Genomic DNA, 19223 nt, shown 5'->3' on the forward strand with positions numbered 1-19223 from the left:
AAAAAATTTTAAAAAATGAAAAGATGATTTTGGCCGAACAGTAACTTTCAACGGACTACTCTAAGCGGCAAAGTAGCATCGCTCATTTTTTAAACACTAGTTTGGCAGACACTTTCTTGATTTCTTGTATTCGATAATCGATAAATTCAAGTGCGTGATATTGAGATTATGCAAATCTGAAGTTGAAATTTAAAAAGAATAGCATGTTATGTATATTACATATTACAATATTAGTAGTAAATGGTTGTAGTGTTATTATTGCTCCATTCCTTTAAAGCAAAATGAAGTTAGCACAAGTTTTAAATAGATAAATTTTATATAAAGTTTTAGAAAAAGAGTAGATCTCATTAAAAGAGAATAAATTTTTTTATAGCCTTTTAAGTGTGGTCTATCTTTTACAGAAAAAGAAAAAGAAAACGTATGACATAAAATTTGTATAAATCATTTCTACGTATTCTTTTATTACTTATTCTGTGCACATGAAACAATAAAGTTGTCATACTATTACAGCAAAACCAACGGATTTAGCTAAGTTAACAACTTTTACAATAATTGCCTAAAGAGCAGTTGAATAATCTTTGAGGTTCCAAATTAACATAAAAAGGAAGGTTATTTGACTCTTGCTGTTAATGTCTAAAAATAACGTAATAGGTCTGAATGAGAGAAATAGTCATTTCCGACGTGTTGAGACTATTTGGCATTGATCGGTGTTGTATAAAACCCCCGATGGTGGTCCGGTGTGGCTGTGCGGTATCCGTTCTTGTTTATGTAAGAAAATGTAAACATATATGGATACAATGTGTGAAGGCCAACTTACATTTTCTAATTTTATTCTTTCTATATATAAAGCACAAGACATCTATCAGTTACAACTTTACAAAAGAATGAGATTAAATTTACAGCAATCAAATGTAAAAATATATACAAGAGAATTTACGAAAACAAAGTAAAACTAGGAGACTAAATCAGTTGGGCTGCATATCAGGAACACTCGTTAACGTATCCTTAATTTTTAGAATCTCCAATTGTAACCGCTGCTTTGAAGAGCTCATCAATGTATGCTTGCTTTCAGGGATCATATTTGTCTCATTACTTTGTGCTTGACTTACGGAATCTGTTTTCTGATTTGGTCAACACCCACCTCAAATTAATGGAAATCAGTATTACCATTAATTTGTCCTGAAGGAATGCAAATCTTGGAGCCATGTGTCCTTTTGTAAAAATGTCACCAATTTGATCAAATGTTGATATATGGTTGACTTGGATGTCTTTGTTGATGACTTTTTCACGGATGGAGTGGTAATCGACTTCAACGTGTTTGATTCTTGCATGAAACACTGGATTGGAGGCCAAAGCAATGGCTCCAATGTTGTCGCACCAAATTATTGGTGTAGATAAAGTTGAACTCCAAGTTCCTTGATTAGCATCATTATCCAATATAAGTCAGCCGTTACAATTGCTATGTTGCGGTATTCTATTTCGGTGCGGCTTTTGGACACTATGGGTTGTTTCTTTGCTATCCAAGTGATGAGATTAGGGCCAATAAATATGCCATAACCAGTTGTGCTTCGTCGATCATCTGGATTTCTTGCCCAGTCGGAATCACAATAAGCATGTAGGTTAATATCATCGAGTGAAAAATAAAGACCATAATCAATTGTACCTTTGAGATATCGGAGCACACGTTTTGCAACAACCCAATGTGGCTCACGGGGACTGTGCATGAATTGACACAGTTGATTTACTGCATAGGCAATACCAGGCTGTGATATTGTGCAGTACTGAAGGGCTCCAACTACATGATGATACTCAGTTGGGTCCATCAAGAGAACCCCTTCTTCAGATGATAGTTTTCATCTTTTTGTTGTTGGACAATTTAGAGGTTTGGCACCGCCTATTTTAGTGTTGTCCAGCAGGAGAGTGATGTATCTTGTTTGACATAGGTGTAGGTCGTGTTTGTCACGAGTTCCTTGGACACTTAGGAAGAAACTCAGTTCACACAAATCTTTAACAAGAAATGATTCTTTGAGTGACAAAATGAATGAGTCAATGGAACTGTTGCTTGAGCCGGTTACAAGTATGTCGTCCACATAAATCAGTACATACAATTTCACAAATCATTGCATAGATAAAAAGTGAATAATCAGCATTAGACTCGATGAAACCATATTCCAAAAAGAGAATAATCAGCATTGTTTAAGTCCGTAGAGGGACTTGTGTAATCGACAAACATGGTCTGGGTAATTTTCATCAACAAATCCATTACGTTGCTCCATAAAAACTTCTTCATCTAGTACCCCATGTAGAAAAATATTTGAAATATCTATTTGATGAATATTCCAATCAAAGGACACGGCTAAATCAATAATCATTCGCACTGTGGTGTGTTTCATCACTGGAGAAAAGGTTTCTCTATAATCAATCTCATATTGTTGATTAATTCCTTTTGCAACCAGACGCGCTTTATAATGCTCAATATTGCCGTCAGAGAGTCGTTTAATTTTAAAGACCCATTTATTTTGAACAATATTCTTACCAAATGGGCGAAGACAGAGTGACCAAGTCCCATTCACCATTAAAGCATCAAGCTCACGACCCATAGCAGCACGCCATTTGGAAGAAGTCACTGCTTGTGCGTAAGTTGTTGGTTCAGGCTCGGTGATCGTCATTGAGAGTACCTGCAGAGGATATCATGTGAAGTAGACAATGAAGTTGGGAAAGTTTTTGGGTTTGGAGTTTCCATTCATTGATCGAGTGGTTACTCGACTAGGTTCAATGACTGCATTTTCGGTGTGAGTGGATTTAGGGAGATTTTGTGATGCTACGTGAATTGGATTTGAATGGGTTTCAGGATTTTGATTTTCTGGGTTTTGCAAGAGAGAAATCTGGGATTCTAGGTTGTGATTTGTCACAGATTGGTTTGGGTGGGGTTGGGGATTTTCGATTTCATGATTTTTCGAGAGATAAGGCTGGGGTTGTTTTGAATTGATTACAGATGGGTTGGCTTCATTTTTGAGATTTTGAGTGTCAAGAAGCAATGGGGCTGAAATAGAAAATTTTGGAAGAGTCATACCTGGGGTTTCTTCACTTGTTGAGGCATGTGGTGACAGGATTCCACTTTTCCTTGGGAAATGAGTTTCATTGAAGATCACATTTCATGAAATGTACATGCATCCTGATGTATAGTCAAGATGCCTATACCCTCTTTGTTGGCTAGCATAGCCAATAAAAATGCACTCTTTACTGCGAAAAGAGAGTTTGTGTTTTTCATATGGTCTCAATAATGGAAAACATGCAAATCCAAAAATTTTCAAATGTCAATATTTTGAGATTTGTTTATGAAGCATGTATAAAGGGGTTAAATTGTTTAGCACTTTTGTTGGGAGTCAGTTAATAAGATAAACAGATTTAAGAAAAGCATCTGCCCAATATGTATTGGGTTTGTGAGAGCGGGCTAGAAGAGTTAGCCCTGTCTCGACAATATGGCAATATTTTCGCTCAGCGATCCCATTTTGTTGAAACGTGTGAGGACATGTTAAGCGATGAAAAATGACATTTTCTTGTAAAAAATATTTAAAAGAGGTGGAAAGAAATTCGCCACCATTTTTCGTTTGTAGTTGTTGAATTTTACAAGAGAAGACATTTTCCACAAGTGATTTAAATTTTGTGAAAATAGCAAACACCTCATGTTTTGATTTAATGGGATATAACCAAATATATCTGAAAAAATCATTAATAAAAAGAACATAATATTTTGCTCCACCAACCGAATAGATAAGAGATGTCCATACATCTGAACGAATAAGAGCTAAAGGTCGAGAAGATTGGCGAGTCGAGTCACTAAAGGATAATTGTTTTGATTTCCCTAAAGGACACGATGAGCAAAATTCAGATTTATTCGAAACTGAAATGTCTAAATATTTTGAGCGAGACAAATGATTTAAACTAGCTTGAGACGGATGGCCTAATCGATCATGCCACATGTCGAGAGTGGTGGACACGCTGATATTGGCCACAAAACATGAAATTTTGTTCGTAGAAAATGTGGTGCCTGGGATGGGATAGAGTCCATTCTCAACTTGCCCTTGGAGTAGAAGTTACCCCGTGTTGTTCTCCTTCGTAGAAAAATCACTTCCAATTAGTATGAAATAACAATCATTATCTAAGCAAAAACGATTGATGGAAATTAAATTAGATGATGCATTTGGGCAATGAAGAATATTGGTTAGGTTGAAATTTGAATTTTGTGTTTTGAGAGACAAGGTACCCATGTTTTTAATTACCAAACTTGTGCCATTTCCATTCGTTATAGTTTCTCCTCCTTCATAAGGCTACGATGTTGTGAGATTTGTTGTGTTACTGGTGATGTGGGCGTTTGCTCCACTATCGGCATACCACACCTGTTGAGCATAAGAATTGTTTTCATCAGCGGCCATAGCAGCGATGTCTGATGGTGGGAGTCGTCCTTGGTAACTGAAATCAAATATGTGATAACGATCAAGTGCTTTGTGGCCATTATTTTCACAGATTTGACAAACATGCCTATTATCACTGACTTGTGTAATATAGGGCCAATTTGTGGAAGATCCCACGTTCTGTTGTGGATGACGTGGTGAGCGGGTCTGATGAGAGAAGCGTTGTTCTTTTGATGTTTTTATGTTTCCCACCTTTGGATGTGATGCTGCAACTGCAAAGTTGGTCTCAGCAGGTGCAGAGGAATTGGGTGACTCCATCAATGTTTCATAGTTGAGCATCTTAATCTAGAAATCATCAATGGGAAGGTCCTTGTTCCTTGTTACGAACATATAAGCAGTAACAAAGGACATAAAATGTGGTTTCAGTCCACTCAAGAGGTATGTGATCAAATCTTGTTCGTCTACTGGTTTACCGGTAGCAACGAGTTGATCGGAGATAAGTTTGGCTCTTCAATATATGCAAGACAGGGTTGATTTCCTTGAGAAATTGTTTGAAGTTGCCGTTTAAGGAAATCAATCTTTGAATGCGAAGTTGAAGAGAACCGAGCTTGAAGGGAGTCCCATACTTGTTTTGAGGTCTCCAAATTAAGGATGGTGGAAACTAGTTTGCCCATGTTTAGTTGTGGACGACGTGGTGAGCGGGTCTGATGAGAGAAGCGCAATTCTTTTGATGTTTTCATGTTTCCCACCTTTGGATGTGATGATGCAGATGCAAAGTTGGTGTCAGCAGGTGCAGAGGAATTGCGTGACTCCATCAATGTTTCATAGTTGAGCATCTCGGTCTAGAAATCATCAATGGGAAGGTCCTTGTCCCTTGTTGCGAACGTATAAGTAGTGACAAAGGGCATAAAATGCAGTTTGAGTCCACCAAGAGGTATGTAATCAAATCTTGTTCGTCTACTAGTTTACCGACAGCAGCGAGTTGATCGGAGATGAGTTTGGCTTTTCAATATACGCAAGACAGGATTGATTTCCTTGAGAAATTGTTTGAAGTTGTCGTTTGAGGAAAGCAATCATTGAACTCGAAGTTGAAGAGAACCGAGCTTGAAGGGAGTCCCAGACTTGTTTTAAGGTATCCAAATTAAGGACGGTGGAAACTAATTTTTCCACAATAGAGGCATATAGCCAACTGAGGACACTATTATCTTGCTTAGACCAACGCGTGTACTCTGGATTTGGGAGTTATCTGGGAGAGTCTTACTTGGAGCAGGGCTTGATCCATCAACTAGACCAACCATGTCATGACTCTTCAGGAAAACAATAAATTGGATCCTCCATGTTAGATAATTAGGGCCATCCAATTTTGGGAATTGAGGATTGGTTTGAGAAGAGGCCATTGTGAGTGATGTGCAGAAGCTATTTTTGCATGATATTCGTGTTTGGTGTTAGCCTGAGAGCCTCGACACCGTGTAAGAAAATGTAAACATATATGGATAAAATGTGTGAAGGCCAACTTACCTTTTATGATTTTATACTTTCTATATATAATGCACAAGACATTTGTTTGTTATAGCTTTACAAAAGAATGAGAATAAATTTACAGCAATCAAATGTAAAAACATATACAAGAGAATTTATGAAAACGAAGTAAAACTAGGAGACTAAATCAGTTGGGTTGCATATCAGGAACATTTGTTAATGTATCCTTGATTTTTGGAATCTCCAATTGTAACCGATGCTTTGAAGAGCTCATCAATGTATGCTTGATTTCAGGGATATATTTGTCTCATTACTTTGTGCTTGACTTACGGAATTTGTTTTCTGATTTGGTCTAACAGTTTCCATGGTGGTGAATAGAAAATAATGCATGAAAGATAAAGAGAGGGAGATAGGTTTGCATGATTCAACATTGGTCTACATCCACGGGTTGTTCGAGAAGGCGAATCCATTATAATATGAGTATTTTATAGTTTCTCATGGTCTCTCATCCTCACTGTACAATGAAGATCGAAACTCTTTCTTTTAGGGAGATCTCGTTGTAGCAGTCTTTGTTGTGAGTTTTCCCCCAAGCTAAAGAAGAAGAAGTTGAAGAAGTCCCCCTAAAAGTCATCTAGAAGCCCCCTTTAGCCTCTACTCCTCCTTTACTTAATGTCACATCTTCTCTCACATTTCCATTTTTCCTCGTATCATCATTTTTCTTATTCAGCTATTTGTCCCCTCATCTTTCGCTCTTTCTTTCTCACATTGGGCTAGGCTGGGCTTGAAAACTCAGTATGAGCCTGAGATATTTTATCCCCTTCACTTAGCTCCTGCAAATATTAACACAATGGAGCAATCATTGTTGTAGCACGAGAATGTAAAATATGAAAGATGATAATTAATAGAAGGACAATACTACAATGTCTCCTCAATGTGCTCTCATATGTGCCCCTAGTATAATTGTACTTTTTTTAAAAGATATTTTTTAAATATTTAAAAAAAATGTACAAATTTACTAATAATCACTTTGTTAGTGATTATGTTTTTTTTTTCTGAGACTTGTTTGTTAACTGCAACCCAAAGCAGTTCTGACTTGGACTTCGCTTTTCCTTATTTTCTTGGATTTCATGGGCCTACTAGTTATATGATTCTATTGGGCCTGCTAGATATAGGATCCTTTTTGTTCTTCATGTGCAGTACTTGAGGTTTAACAGCCCATTTATGCACTTGAAGAGTGACCTTCTTCAACAACTCAGGGTGCCCTGGCGTTAGAATAGACCATAAAGCGACAGTCAATCAAGCATTTAATTTAAGAGTTGTGCTAAGAACATTAGCATTGGATTGGTTATCATATTCTTCAAATTTTGACTAATATGTAACTTTTTCACCTTTAGCTAATCATTCAAAACTTGAAGTCTACATTGGATTAGTCATCACACTCTCTATAATAATAAAATATTATTATTTTTTATTATTTATATTTTTTTATTAATTTTTATTTTATTTTCATAATATTTAATAACCTCAAACAAATCATATTCATTTTTATTTTCACAATATAACAATCTATAATATAGTAATCTCATATATATATAGATAGTAAAATCTCATATGAATAAAAATATCATATCTATAATATAATAATCTTAAAAAATATTTTTAGACTTGCTATAATTCTTTTCATATTTGAAAAGAAAAATAGATTTACTGAGCTTATAGTTTGGATGAAAACAATTTAGCTAATTCAATATGGAGCAAATATGGATGATATTTGTTAAATTTGAAGATAAAAAGGCATTTGGCTAATCCAATGCCAATGCTCTAAATGTAAGTTTAACGTTTGTAAGTTTTGTATAAGTTTGTAAGTTTAAGAGTAATGTCATATATAAATTCTGAATTTTAAAATAGATATTTTCGATCATATTTTTTAGAAGGACTCTAATATTAGATCATTTTTCTTAATTTAATGAGAATTTTGGGCATACGTAATATTGGTTAGTGTCGGGTGTAGTTTTTTTAATCAGACCGGATTGAAATTGACTGAATGTATATATATTTTAAGAATGATATATTATTTATTATTTTATATAAGTTAATTATATAATTTTTATTTAAGGAACCACTATTGATCATATATATAATAAAATTATTTAATATTTATTAAACATATATAAAATGTTAAAAAGATTATTTAATTTTAATTTTATTAATTTAATTAATTTTTTTATATATAAAAAAAAAGAAATATTCATATACCAAATCGAATTTATAGCTAATGATCTGATATGATAAAAATGATGAATCAAAATTTTGGATCGGCCATCTGATTACATTCCTAATAAATAAGTTGAAATAGACAGTAGAATGATAGTCAATGAAAATTTAATAAGAATTATAATTCAAGATTTGGGTACTTGCAACCTGCAGGTGCTTTTAAAAAAGATGAGTCATATTTGCATATAAACTATTTTCCTTAATTTAATGGGAAGTACAAGTTGACAGAGAGAAGTAAGTTAGTGCATTTTATGTAAGTTTTTATTTTTTTATATGTAATTTTTTAATATTTTTAAGTATTTAAAAAAATATTATTAAAAAATATTTTCTTAATTATTAAATTAAAAAAATATTAAAAAAAATCCCAACGGGAGTCAGGACGAAGCTACTTCCAATTGGGGTGGGGGCACCTCTGCTGTCTCTGTCACTCCTCCCAACTTTTTTTTTCTCTTATCTTTTTTTTTTTTTTTTTTTACAGTTTTCCTAGTCGTCTCCTTTATTTTGGTCTCTTCTTTCACTCCTATCGATGTTCCGTTTCGTCAACGCAACTCCAATTTCCCTGCCAATGTTCCACCTGCTTCGAACCCTCCCCTAGGAAAAGTCCCCTTCTCTCTGTCTCTCTCTGTCTCTCTCTCTCTACGGAATTTCCAAGCTTGAACCAGCTCCACAAATTTTCGAACTTCGAGTCGAAGTACCTTCACTTCTTCTCATTCTTATCGAAATTAATCGTCTTTTAATCTTAAAACAAGGGAAAGTTTGAAAGCTGTTATCTTCTCTAGATCCCACATGGAGAAAAACCAAGAAATTGCACTGACCCAGATGAGGAAATCAGTCGAGAAGCTTGGGTCATCCACAGAGGTAGACTGATCTCTATCTTTGCCACACAATGCACCATGTATTCGTTTCGCTTTAAGCGTTTCTTTCTGCAGGGATATGGGGAACCAACGCTCACGAGGTTCTTGATTGCAAGGTCGATGGATCCAGACAAAGCGGCGAAGATGTTTGTTCAGTGGCTGAAGTGGAGGGCTGCAATGGTGCCCAACGGCTTCATTTCCGAATCCGAAGTTCAAGATGAACTGGAATCCAGAAAGATATATCTACAGAGTTTATCAAAGGATGGATACCCGGTGATGATTGTCAAAGGAAGCAAGCATTTCCCTTCTAAAGATCAAGTCCAATTTAAGAGTAATTAGCTAAAGCGTACTTTTTTCTTCATTATAATTCTTGAAATTTAGTTCATATTTTATTTTAATTACTCTGATTTCTGTTTAGCTATTGCATTGATGCCTTTTGGTCGAAATTTTCCAATCCATGGGCCATCATATAGATGCTTTATTAGAGAAAGGTTCCAGCAGAATAGCTTGATGTGAGTTGGACAGATTGGACTGTAGCACTTGGTTTGGCGTCCTAGACTCATGGAACCACATTGGCCTTTAATTTTTATTGTGGCGTGCGTTGGTCTTTCAATATATAAATAATTCTGCCTGCGGTTCTCATGCTCTGGTGGGCTCTGAGTAAAACTCCAAAACTCAAGTTTGTTTCTGTGGTCATAGTCATCGTAGTCATTAGAGCCTCTTCCCACATAATGTTATAAATAAAGGGAAATGCTACTTGTCCCGAGGATGGCTCCCGATATACATCCTTCCGATATAATTTTTTTATTTTTTATTTTTTATTTTTTACTTAGGAATTAAGGAAATATTTTTTAACGATGATGTAACTGTTTTTTAAATGTTTAAGGGTATAAAAAAAATGAATGGAAAAAAAAAAAAAAGCCAAATAGCCTAATCGGGAGAATTTGTTGGGCTAGACCCTCGGTGGGTGTAGCATGACTCATTCATAAATAAAAGGAAAAGAATTCTTCCAAAAGGTATGAGGAATAATCATTCCACTCCATAGGCATATACGACTTATTGTCAGTTTGCAAGTGTTACTTTCTCTTTCGTATTCTTATATTGTCTTTGTTTATTTATATATTTATTTAAGATCTTCATGTGGACTACTCACATTTATGTGTCAATTACACAAGCCTTCCACGAGGTTCCGGAAATTTTCAAAAGACATAAATTTATCCCCACGTGGTCAACTATCTCACCATATTTTATTAAGTTAAATTTATAAAATAAAAAATAATATAGCTACTTAGATGACTAAAATTAATATTATAAAATAAAAATAATATATCAAGTTTCTATTCTCAATTTAAAATTAATAGTCTTTTAGGTTTTTGTAATGAGGCGTTTTTCTTTCTCAATTTATTCCCTTTTACTTTTATATGCTATGCTTTTAGTGATACTTTTAGGTCTCATTTGGTTACACAGATGAGATGAGAAATATGTGAATAGTAGTGAAATAGTTTAAGTTAAGATATTTTATAAGGTTTTGGAAAAGGAGAGAGAAAAAATCAAATTAAAATATTGTTAAAATATAATTTTTTTTTTAGAATTTGAAATTTTTTTTTTTTTTTTTTTTGTGTATTTTATTTGGAAGTTTGAGAAAATTATAATGATTAGGTAATGATTAGATGAAAAAATTGAAAAGTATTTGAGTGAGATTTAGATGTTGAGATGAGATAAGATGGGTTGAGATCATTTGTGAAACCAAATGGGGGTCTTAGTCAAGCAAAGTGTGTTGGGTTTCTCATCATCAACATAGAATCAAAGGGAAATGAGGTGAAATAATATCAAGTTGCTCAACCAAAATTCTAAAAATCCTAATACTATCATCGAGGCTCTTTCAAAGTAGCTGTTTATTGTATTTTGTTTCAAGGTATGCTAACTTAGTTACATAGAATATTTTCATTTAATAAAATAATTGATCTTGTGTATTGATTTCTCTACACTCTTTAAATAGAGGCTTGATAAGCCTCCGTGCTCTACAACAGATCAAAGAATTTTTTATTAGCACGGTTGATAAGTTTACGACTACTTTCTATACATTTCCAAACACCTTTTTTCATAACTATCTCGTTCTTGTGTTTGGTCTTCCACATCATGCTTCAAGGAATCATGCTCTCTCTCTCTCTCTCTCTCTCTCTCTCTCTCACACACACACAATGGCTATCGAGCTTTTTACATTGAAATGAGTTATTTTCTATTTTTTTCTCGTCCTATAATCAATCCATTTAGTAACAGTTATCTGAGATTACTTTGGATGGAAATTTAATATTGAAAAAAGAGTATTCTGGATAGTTTTTTACGATAAGGGTGCCTAAGGGTATTATACTATTACATAGATCATATACCATAATTTTTCATTTGTTTAAGGACTAATGTATTGCTATGTATACACTAAAAAAAAAAAAAATCCATATATTTTTTGAAGACGACAATGACATAATCTAGAATATTCATCTCAATACCTTGTTTTGAATCTTGAGTTTGATAACCTGTGTTGGTAGAACAGTCTCCTGAGGCTGTAGCTCAAGAACTGGAGTCTTGGATCCTGCAACTACCACTGCATATGGTTATGGGTGATTACGTGCATAATGTGTAGTTATATAAAAGGGAAAATAACCTGAATTTGCATAATGTACAAGGCTATGTTATTCCAATTTCCAATTTACGTGCACGAGAAATTATTTTCTACTTTGTTCCTGAGAATGATGCTTCTATTTCATTTATCAACCACTTATCATTGTTCAAGGAAGTAATCATAGCCTGTAAAATTCTTTTAATAAGCATTCTTTCATTACCTGTATCACATACAACAATTTGTTTTTCATTGACTTGCTATGAAGTGGGTCAAATTCAACCCTCACATGATGTGAGGCTAGGTAAAAAGGGATAACCATGTCTTTCTGTTGTTGTAGTTTTTGAAACTTCCTCTCTATGTCTATTACAGGACCCTCTGCCCTCTCTCCAATATCAAATGAGTAATAGCCAATTCTTAGTTTACCAACTTGGACATATTGATCAAAAAGTTATTAAATTGGCTATGCAAATCACGAATTAGGATAACTTTAGTAGTTGATCAAATCAGCTCTGCTAGTGATGTATCCAGTTATTTAATAGTTGATAAAATAAATTTAAAAATTAATCCACATGGAATGAAGTCATGAACATCACAAGCAATGTATTCTCCTGTGTTTACATTATTTTGAAGATTTCTCTGCTTCCCCACCCGTATTCTCTGTATACATGTATAGTTTACAACACGTTCGAGTGATAGGAAGAAAAATAGATTGTTGGAAAACTGCTTACAGTTCAAATATTGATGGGATGAACTTGTACTTCAGTAAATGATAATACTTGACTCACTATTTTTTACCCCTTGGTACAGAATTTGTGGTTCATCTGCTGGACAAAACGATTGCAAGGTACCACTCCACTTCTTTCACAATGATACATTTTTATATTTCAGCAGAAAGGGTAGCATCTGAAAGTGGACCCATTTGGAAATATGATTTTAAGTAGCTTGGTTTTTTCAATTGATAAGTTATACACAATCTATGGGCTTCGAACTCTAAGCTTCATCTTGGACCCATTGAGTTAGGATGTGTACCATCTGAGCTAGAGTTTGTTGGCAATAGCATGGCTAATGTTTATGAGCATGAATGCAATTTAAGGCCACTTGTTTAAAGTATTCATATCTTTTTTTGCAATTAAATTGAAAGTAATGGTAACAAGAAAGTAGAGAGTTACAAATGGTGTAAATGCTTGTTTAATGAGGAGGACATGCCACTAACTTTTGAGGATTGTGAAAGGACGACAAAAGATCTTAAAAGTTTCTTATTCAACACATGGTTTATTTGGGCAACTGTTGTAGATTTAATTGGAAGTTTTCATGATTTTCTCATTTTTTTTCTATCTCAAATTAGTGTTCCTCTTATATACATCTTGTGTACTTGGGTTATGCCTTTGTTGTTCTCTAATGTTACAATTTTCTGTTACTTATATATAAAAAAGAAAAAGAAAAAGCCTCTTAAGTGTCATTGTCAATTGAGCTAGGCATGTCTTAGATGCGTCTGAATACGCTCTAAGACAAAAGCTTTAGGTTTGCTCAAGGGGCAACACAAGACAGGTTGTGCTTTTTCTTAGCAGAAAATTTATGAGCTTGTATTAACCTTGTTTGGATTAAAAAACCATCTCAACTCATTTCATCTCATCTCATTTAATTATTACAACTTTTCCAAACTTTAAAAAATAATATAGTAAACAATTCAATTTTTTCAAACCCCAAAACAAAAATAATATTAAAAAATTATATTCTAACAATATTTTATTCAACTTTCAATTCTCATCTCATCTCAACTCAACTTACTATCCAAACCTCCCCAGAACAAGGATCTTTTATTTATTTATTATTTTGAAATCTAGAATTAGGGGTGATACCTGCATGGTGGGGGCTGGGGTGGACCCTTCCCCGCACCCTGCCCTGGTGCTGGGGGGTGGGATCAAAACCACACCCCACACCGCCCCCCGCCCAAGTCATGATCCATTGGGTCTAAAAATTATTTTTTGGTCTAAAAGAAATTTTTGGACCCAAATTATAATATAATTTAAATTATAAGTTAAAATTTATAAATATAAAAAGAATTTAAACTCATTAGAGTTGTATTTTGTATTGCCTTGGCCTCCTAGGCCAACCTTGATGTAGGAGGCTAAGGCAATACAATAGTCATACTTAAGCAATGTAGGACTTACTGGCCCCCGCTGCCCACCCCTATCTAGAATGAGGATCTAATTACCGGAGTTAAAATATTTTCTTAAAGTTTTGGCTCTCCCCTAGCACCAATTCTTGCTGTCCAAATGTTTAGGATTGGCAAGTCCAAATAGTCAGGTTGATGTTAGTTTTTTTTTGGATAAGTAAGATAAATTTTGTTGATAATCAAGAAAAAGAAGCATAATAAGCATTATCAAGATACACTGTGAATTTACTTTGAATACATATAATGAGAGGGAAAAGAGTTCAAAAACTCCTGAATAGTAAAATTAGGAAGACAAAGTTGGGGTTGCAATCCAAAGATAGAGGGAAAAGGTTCCTATTAGTATTTATGTCCTTCAAACTTTAGAGTTGTATGGGAAAGAAATTTTGGATGGGAGACTTAGGATGGTAGTGAAATTTGTGAATGAGTTGACTGGGTATCAAATTGTTCTAGATGTCAAAATCAGGGGTAGGATTGAGCTAAAATGAATCTGCATGTGTGTGCATGGGCGTGTGCAACTGTGTGTGTGGGTTTATTCGAAGTATTCCAATGGTGTAATGCGGTGTGTGTGTGTGTGTGAGAGAGAGAGAGAGAGAGAGAGAGAGACTTATATGATCAGTTTTTATCTAAAAGGCCATTTACATGCTGTTACTCAATATTTTTAAAATCTTGTTCTTAGAATGTAAGATAGGTTAGTTTTAAGGGAGATAGTGAGAAATTTTTTATGTAAGGTTGCTGATGTGTGTTCCTTTTCAAATACATCAGCTATATATCTTCCTGGTCCTGAACTTCCAATCTTTCTCTCTCCCTGAGTTGTCTTTCTTGAGATCTCTTTCCCTCGGCTGATGAAAAACTGAAATTTCGATGAGAGTAGCTTGTAGATAACTATTGTATTTTGAGCCTACATTGGATCTATCTAAAACTATTTTAATATCCTTGCTTCCAAAAATATCTAGGTAGTTTGTTAAGCTTTGTTGTGTTTAAATGGGCATAAATTTTTGCTTAGTGCAGTTGTTTTTTATATAGCCTTATTATTTTGTATACTTTTACTGTTTCCACAAATAGGACGGAAGCACTTCATGTGGTATCTGTTTTTGCTTGTTTCAGTTCCTTCAAAGATAGAGAAATTGGAAATGAAAAGTTGATTGGCATTCTCGACCTACAGCATATAACTTATAGAAACATTGATGCTAGAGCATTAATCACCGGATTTCAATTTTTACAGGTGATTGGAATTCCTTTTATGAGTTTAAACTTTTATATGCGGCAAGAGAAAAATTGCAAAGAATTTGTTCAAGCTTTTGTTGATTTTTTTTTTTCTTTCTCATTTAAACCTTCACCTTTCTATCACAGATGTAGATATGTCTTTATTCTTGTACTTGGCCTATTGCCGTTAATTTTAATGGCCAAGATTTCCATGATTTCCTTGTATCTATTGCTCCTACGTAGTTAGGGCAATCTTTGTACTGAACATGACTTTGCCTATTCTTTGATCAATACACTTTTACTTATAAAAAAAAAAAAATGTCTTTATTCTTCCATTCTGCATAACCATATTGGCATATCCTGTTACTTTTCTCCAGAAGTTGCTCTTCTTGCACTTTTTTCTTTTCACATTATCATGTCTTGTTTATCACCTCCAAAAAGTAGACTATCTTGGCCATAATTTTTTACGACCTCCTTGTGCTAGGCCATGTACTGCCTCAAGTTTTTAATCCAAAGACGGAGTGAACAAAGTCTTGCAGCTTTTAAAATGGATCACTGTCCACTGAGGGCATTACCTAAAGAGATTAGTTTGTGCCATCTAAGGGTCAATGGTTGCATCCATAATGGGAAGTATGGGTTAAATGCACCTGGTCCCTTGAGGGCATCACCTTTCGTCTTTTAAATAAGCAAGGGGATTACCTTTCAAATGATTAAACCACATTTAGATAATTTGTGACACAACTTCAATGCATTTTTTGTTGATATTTGTACTGATATAAATTTCTCATTTTGTAGGCTTACTACCCTGAACGTTTAGCAAAGTGCTTCATTCTACACATGCCAGGATTCTTTGTTAGTGTCTGGAGATTGGTTTCTAGATTCCTTGAGAAGGCTACACAGGAAAAGGTACGCCCAAAATATAAGAATCCTCCTTATGTCTGATTTGCCCAATCATTTACATGCTTATGGAAAGATAACATTATCTCAACTTTAATCGAAATCTTTTGTTTTAAATTGCTGGAATCTCTCTTATGTTCCAAAATTTTCTAAAAGACGGGATACTGTTGACCAAATGCTAGATCTAATCGATACATAGTTTTATGGATCATTTGTGAGCCTAATTATCTTAATTTTTATAAACTATTCAGCCAATTTTGTCATATCTAGAGTTTATGTTTGATACACTTATTGGTTCTCACAATTATATGTTAATTTATTAATACGAAATCAGTCGTTGCCCATGAAGATAGATGTTCCAGCTCTGTTACTGTACAATGAGGCTCAAGTGCAAGTCTAAATGTTCATGCAAATAGTTTTTCTCATATAAATTGAAAAAAGGACAATACTTTCATTGTACAAAAAGAAATTCTGATTCATTATAGGAACTTACATCAACTCATATGGGGCTACAATTCGAATGAAGTTGGATATCATGACCTGTGTTTTTCAGTTTATGAAAGCAAGAAAATTACTAAGGTTTAGTTAGTTTTCAGCTTTACAAATTGGCTGAGTTCTGGAATAATCCTGCAGATTGTGATTGTGACCAATGAAGAGGAACGGCAATATTTCATGAACGAAGTGGGTGAGGAAGTCTTGCCAGAAGAATATGGCGGGAAAGCAAAACAGGTAGCACTTCAGGATGTTGAACTTGCCCCATTGAACCGTTGATTCCACTAATAACAGATGCAGATGGCTGCTATGACATCCTTACTCTTCCTAATACCATGCTAAATGATACTGCTGTTGACACTTACCGGGGGCCAGATTATACCCTGTTGAAATCCTGTAAAATTCCTTGCAACCAAGATGGCAAGACCAAGCTTCAGAGTACAAACAATTAAACATGAAGTCCCAAAACAATTATTTGAACAATATGGTCTAAAAATATAGTTTCAGATATAAATTAAAAATCTTATTCCTTGAAATACAAACACCCAAATTTTGGGTTATTAGAAAGAAAAACTCTGATACATATTTGTTTTCCGAACCATTTTTCGGATTTTGGTGACCAAAAAGAGGCAAAACCAAACATTCTCAACTAACTTTGGTTCCTATGCCCTTACTCAGGCAGAACATGTCTTGCTTTTGGTAATGGCGAAAGGCAAACCTACTAGTATACTGTCTTGTTTTTTTTTACACCATGGAATGCCACGTTTGTGAGCATTCACAACAACCAATTATCCAAAAATTCTTATCCAGACAAACACTTGCCCCTCGGGACAATAATTTAGGTGGAAAAGAAACATAAAGAAATAAGCTTTGCAGAATGAAGAACTCAAATTGGGCAGTCATACAAATAACTTAATGTAAGTACTGAGCAGAGAGAAAACTGCACTCAATAATAATAAAAAAAAAAAAACTCGTGATTCTTCGAGTGTTAAAGGCACCCTATGATCAATCAGAATTCCCAGGGAGCGCAAAATTTAAAGGGCTAATTACACTTTTCTTTCTTGAACTTTTACTCAATTCATAATGTACTATTGAAATTAATAATTGTATCAAAGTGGATCTACTTACTTTCAAAACTTATCAATCCCCCCTTCTGTCTACCAGCAGCATCAAATATAATGGAAAGTGCTTCTACGTGCTGCTCACGTGCATAACATTCACTGTAAAGATGTAATTTTTATCTAATTTATTATTATTGATTATATACAATATAAAATAATATATGTTATCAATTAATAATAAATCATATATGAATAACCATATATAAAATTATTTGATACATAAGTTGTAAGCAAGTATGAATAATCTATGTATACAATGAAATTATTTGATATTTTTAACCATATATAAATTAATAAAAAAATTATTTAAATTACTAAATTAAAATTAAGTGAATTATTAATGTGGATTATGTAACTAACTCATTAAAAAAATATTTTACTATAATTATATTTATGATGTTGATAGTTACTATTTACTAACTTAGACTTTACTCTTTAATATGCATAATTATTAATAATATCATACATTTTATATATGGTTAATGATTTATGATTTATGATTTATGATTAATTGATAGCATATATTATTTTATATTTTTCAATGATAATAAATTAGATGAAAATTACATCTTTACAATGAATGTTATGCACATGAGCATCACGTGGAGGCACTTTCCGTTACATTTGACGTTGTTTGTAGGCGAAATGGGAGATTGATAAGTTTTAAAAGTAAGTGGGTCTACTTTGATGCAATTATTAGTTTCGGAGATACATTGTGAATTGAGTGAAAATTCGAAGGGACAAAATATAATTAATCCTAATTTAAATGAATACAAACAGCATGCATGTGTATATATATATCTGCCTGCCTATACTTAAAAGCATCTATAAGTATACTGTTCATTATTGTTTATCAATAATAATGAACAGTAAATCATTTTTTTTTTTTTTGTCCGTGTGAATGCCAATGTGCGACGTAATACCGCAATCGTGCGTAGGGAATGAGAGAAAGGAAGAAAGAAAAAGTGGAAAAAATGTTGATTTTTGAGTTTTAAATGAACAATAAAGAAGCTGTTTTTTTTTTCTTCGCATGTTTTTTTCGCATATCTTATTACTGTTTATTATATCATACACTAAAAATCAACTTTAATTTATAAAATACTAATTTTTATCATTAAATAAATGATGAAATTTTACTATACATTTTTAAGATAAAAAAACTATCTAATTAATTTGAATTTTTAATATAATTTAAATTTCATAATAAATGATGAACATAAATAAATAATAATTTTATTCTTATACATTAGACTATTTTAATATTCGAAATTACACTTTATTTTTTTCTTCAATTTGACAGATGTGGCAAACGTGCTTTTTTTTATCAATTAAAAAATCTTACGCCATACAGGATTTTACACAAGTACCACTAATTTCAAAGTAACTAAGTTTGATCAAATGGTAAAAATTTAAATACTGATTTAAATTAATTTAAAATAGATAATTAACATATAAATATCATATCATAAATAAATTATCAAATTTAATTTATAAAATACTAATATTTCATCATTAAATAAATGATCAAATTTTGTTAAATATTTTTAAAAAAGTATAACTATATAAATAATTCGAGTTTTAACATAGTTTAAATATGATAATATTCTTAATTAACTAAAAAGAACTGCTACAACTAACGAAAAAATAGTCTGAAAATATGTCATGAATGTATATTTTATTTTTTTATTTTTA

The 19223-nt window shown here is 33.2% G+C and overlaps 2 protein-coding genes across 2 annotated transcripts; one reads left to right on the top strand and one right to left on the bottom strand.

Annotated features, from left to right (window-relative positions):
- Positions 1–1382: 1382 nt before the first annotated feature.
- LOC109019260 (uncharacterized mitochondrial protein AtMg00810-like) lies at positions 1383–1823 on the bottom strand. The gene has a single exon (XM_019001531.1). The coding sequence runs from the start codon at positions 1821–1823 to the stop codon at positions 1383–1385; it is 441 nt and encodes a 146-aa protein (XP_018857076.1).
- A 6854-nt stretch (positions 1824–8677) lies between these two features.
- Positions 8678–16983, top strand: LOC108986470 (CRAL-TRIO domain-containing protein YKL091C). Its single transcript, XM_018959094.2, has 6 exons — positions 8678–9026; positions 9098–9353; positions 12450–12486; positions 14923–15040; positions 15817–15927; positions 16552–16983. The coding sequence occupies exons 1-6, from the start codon at positions 8955–8957 to the stop codon at positions 16687–16689; spliced, it is 732 nt and encodes a 243-aa protein (XP_018814639.1). The 5' UTR covers positions 8678–8954; the 3' UTR covers positions 16690–16983.
- Positions 16984–19223: the final 2240 nt, after the last annotated feature.

This window comes from Juglans regia, chromosome 16 (genome assembly GCF_001411555.2).
Source record: "Juglans regia cultivar Chandler chromosome 16, Walnut 2.0, whole genome shotgun sequence".
Lineage (NCBI taxonomy): Eukaryota > Viridiplantae > Streptophyta > Magnoliopsida > Fagales > Juglandaceae > Juglans > Juglans regia.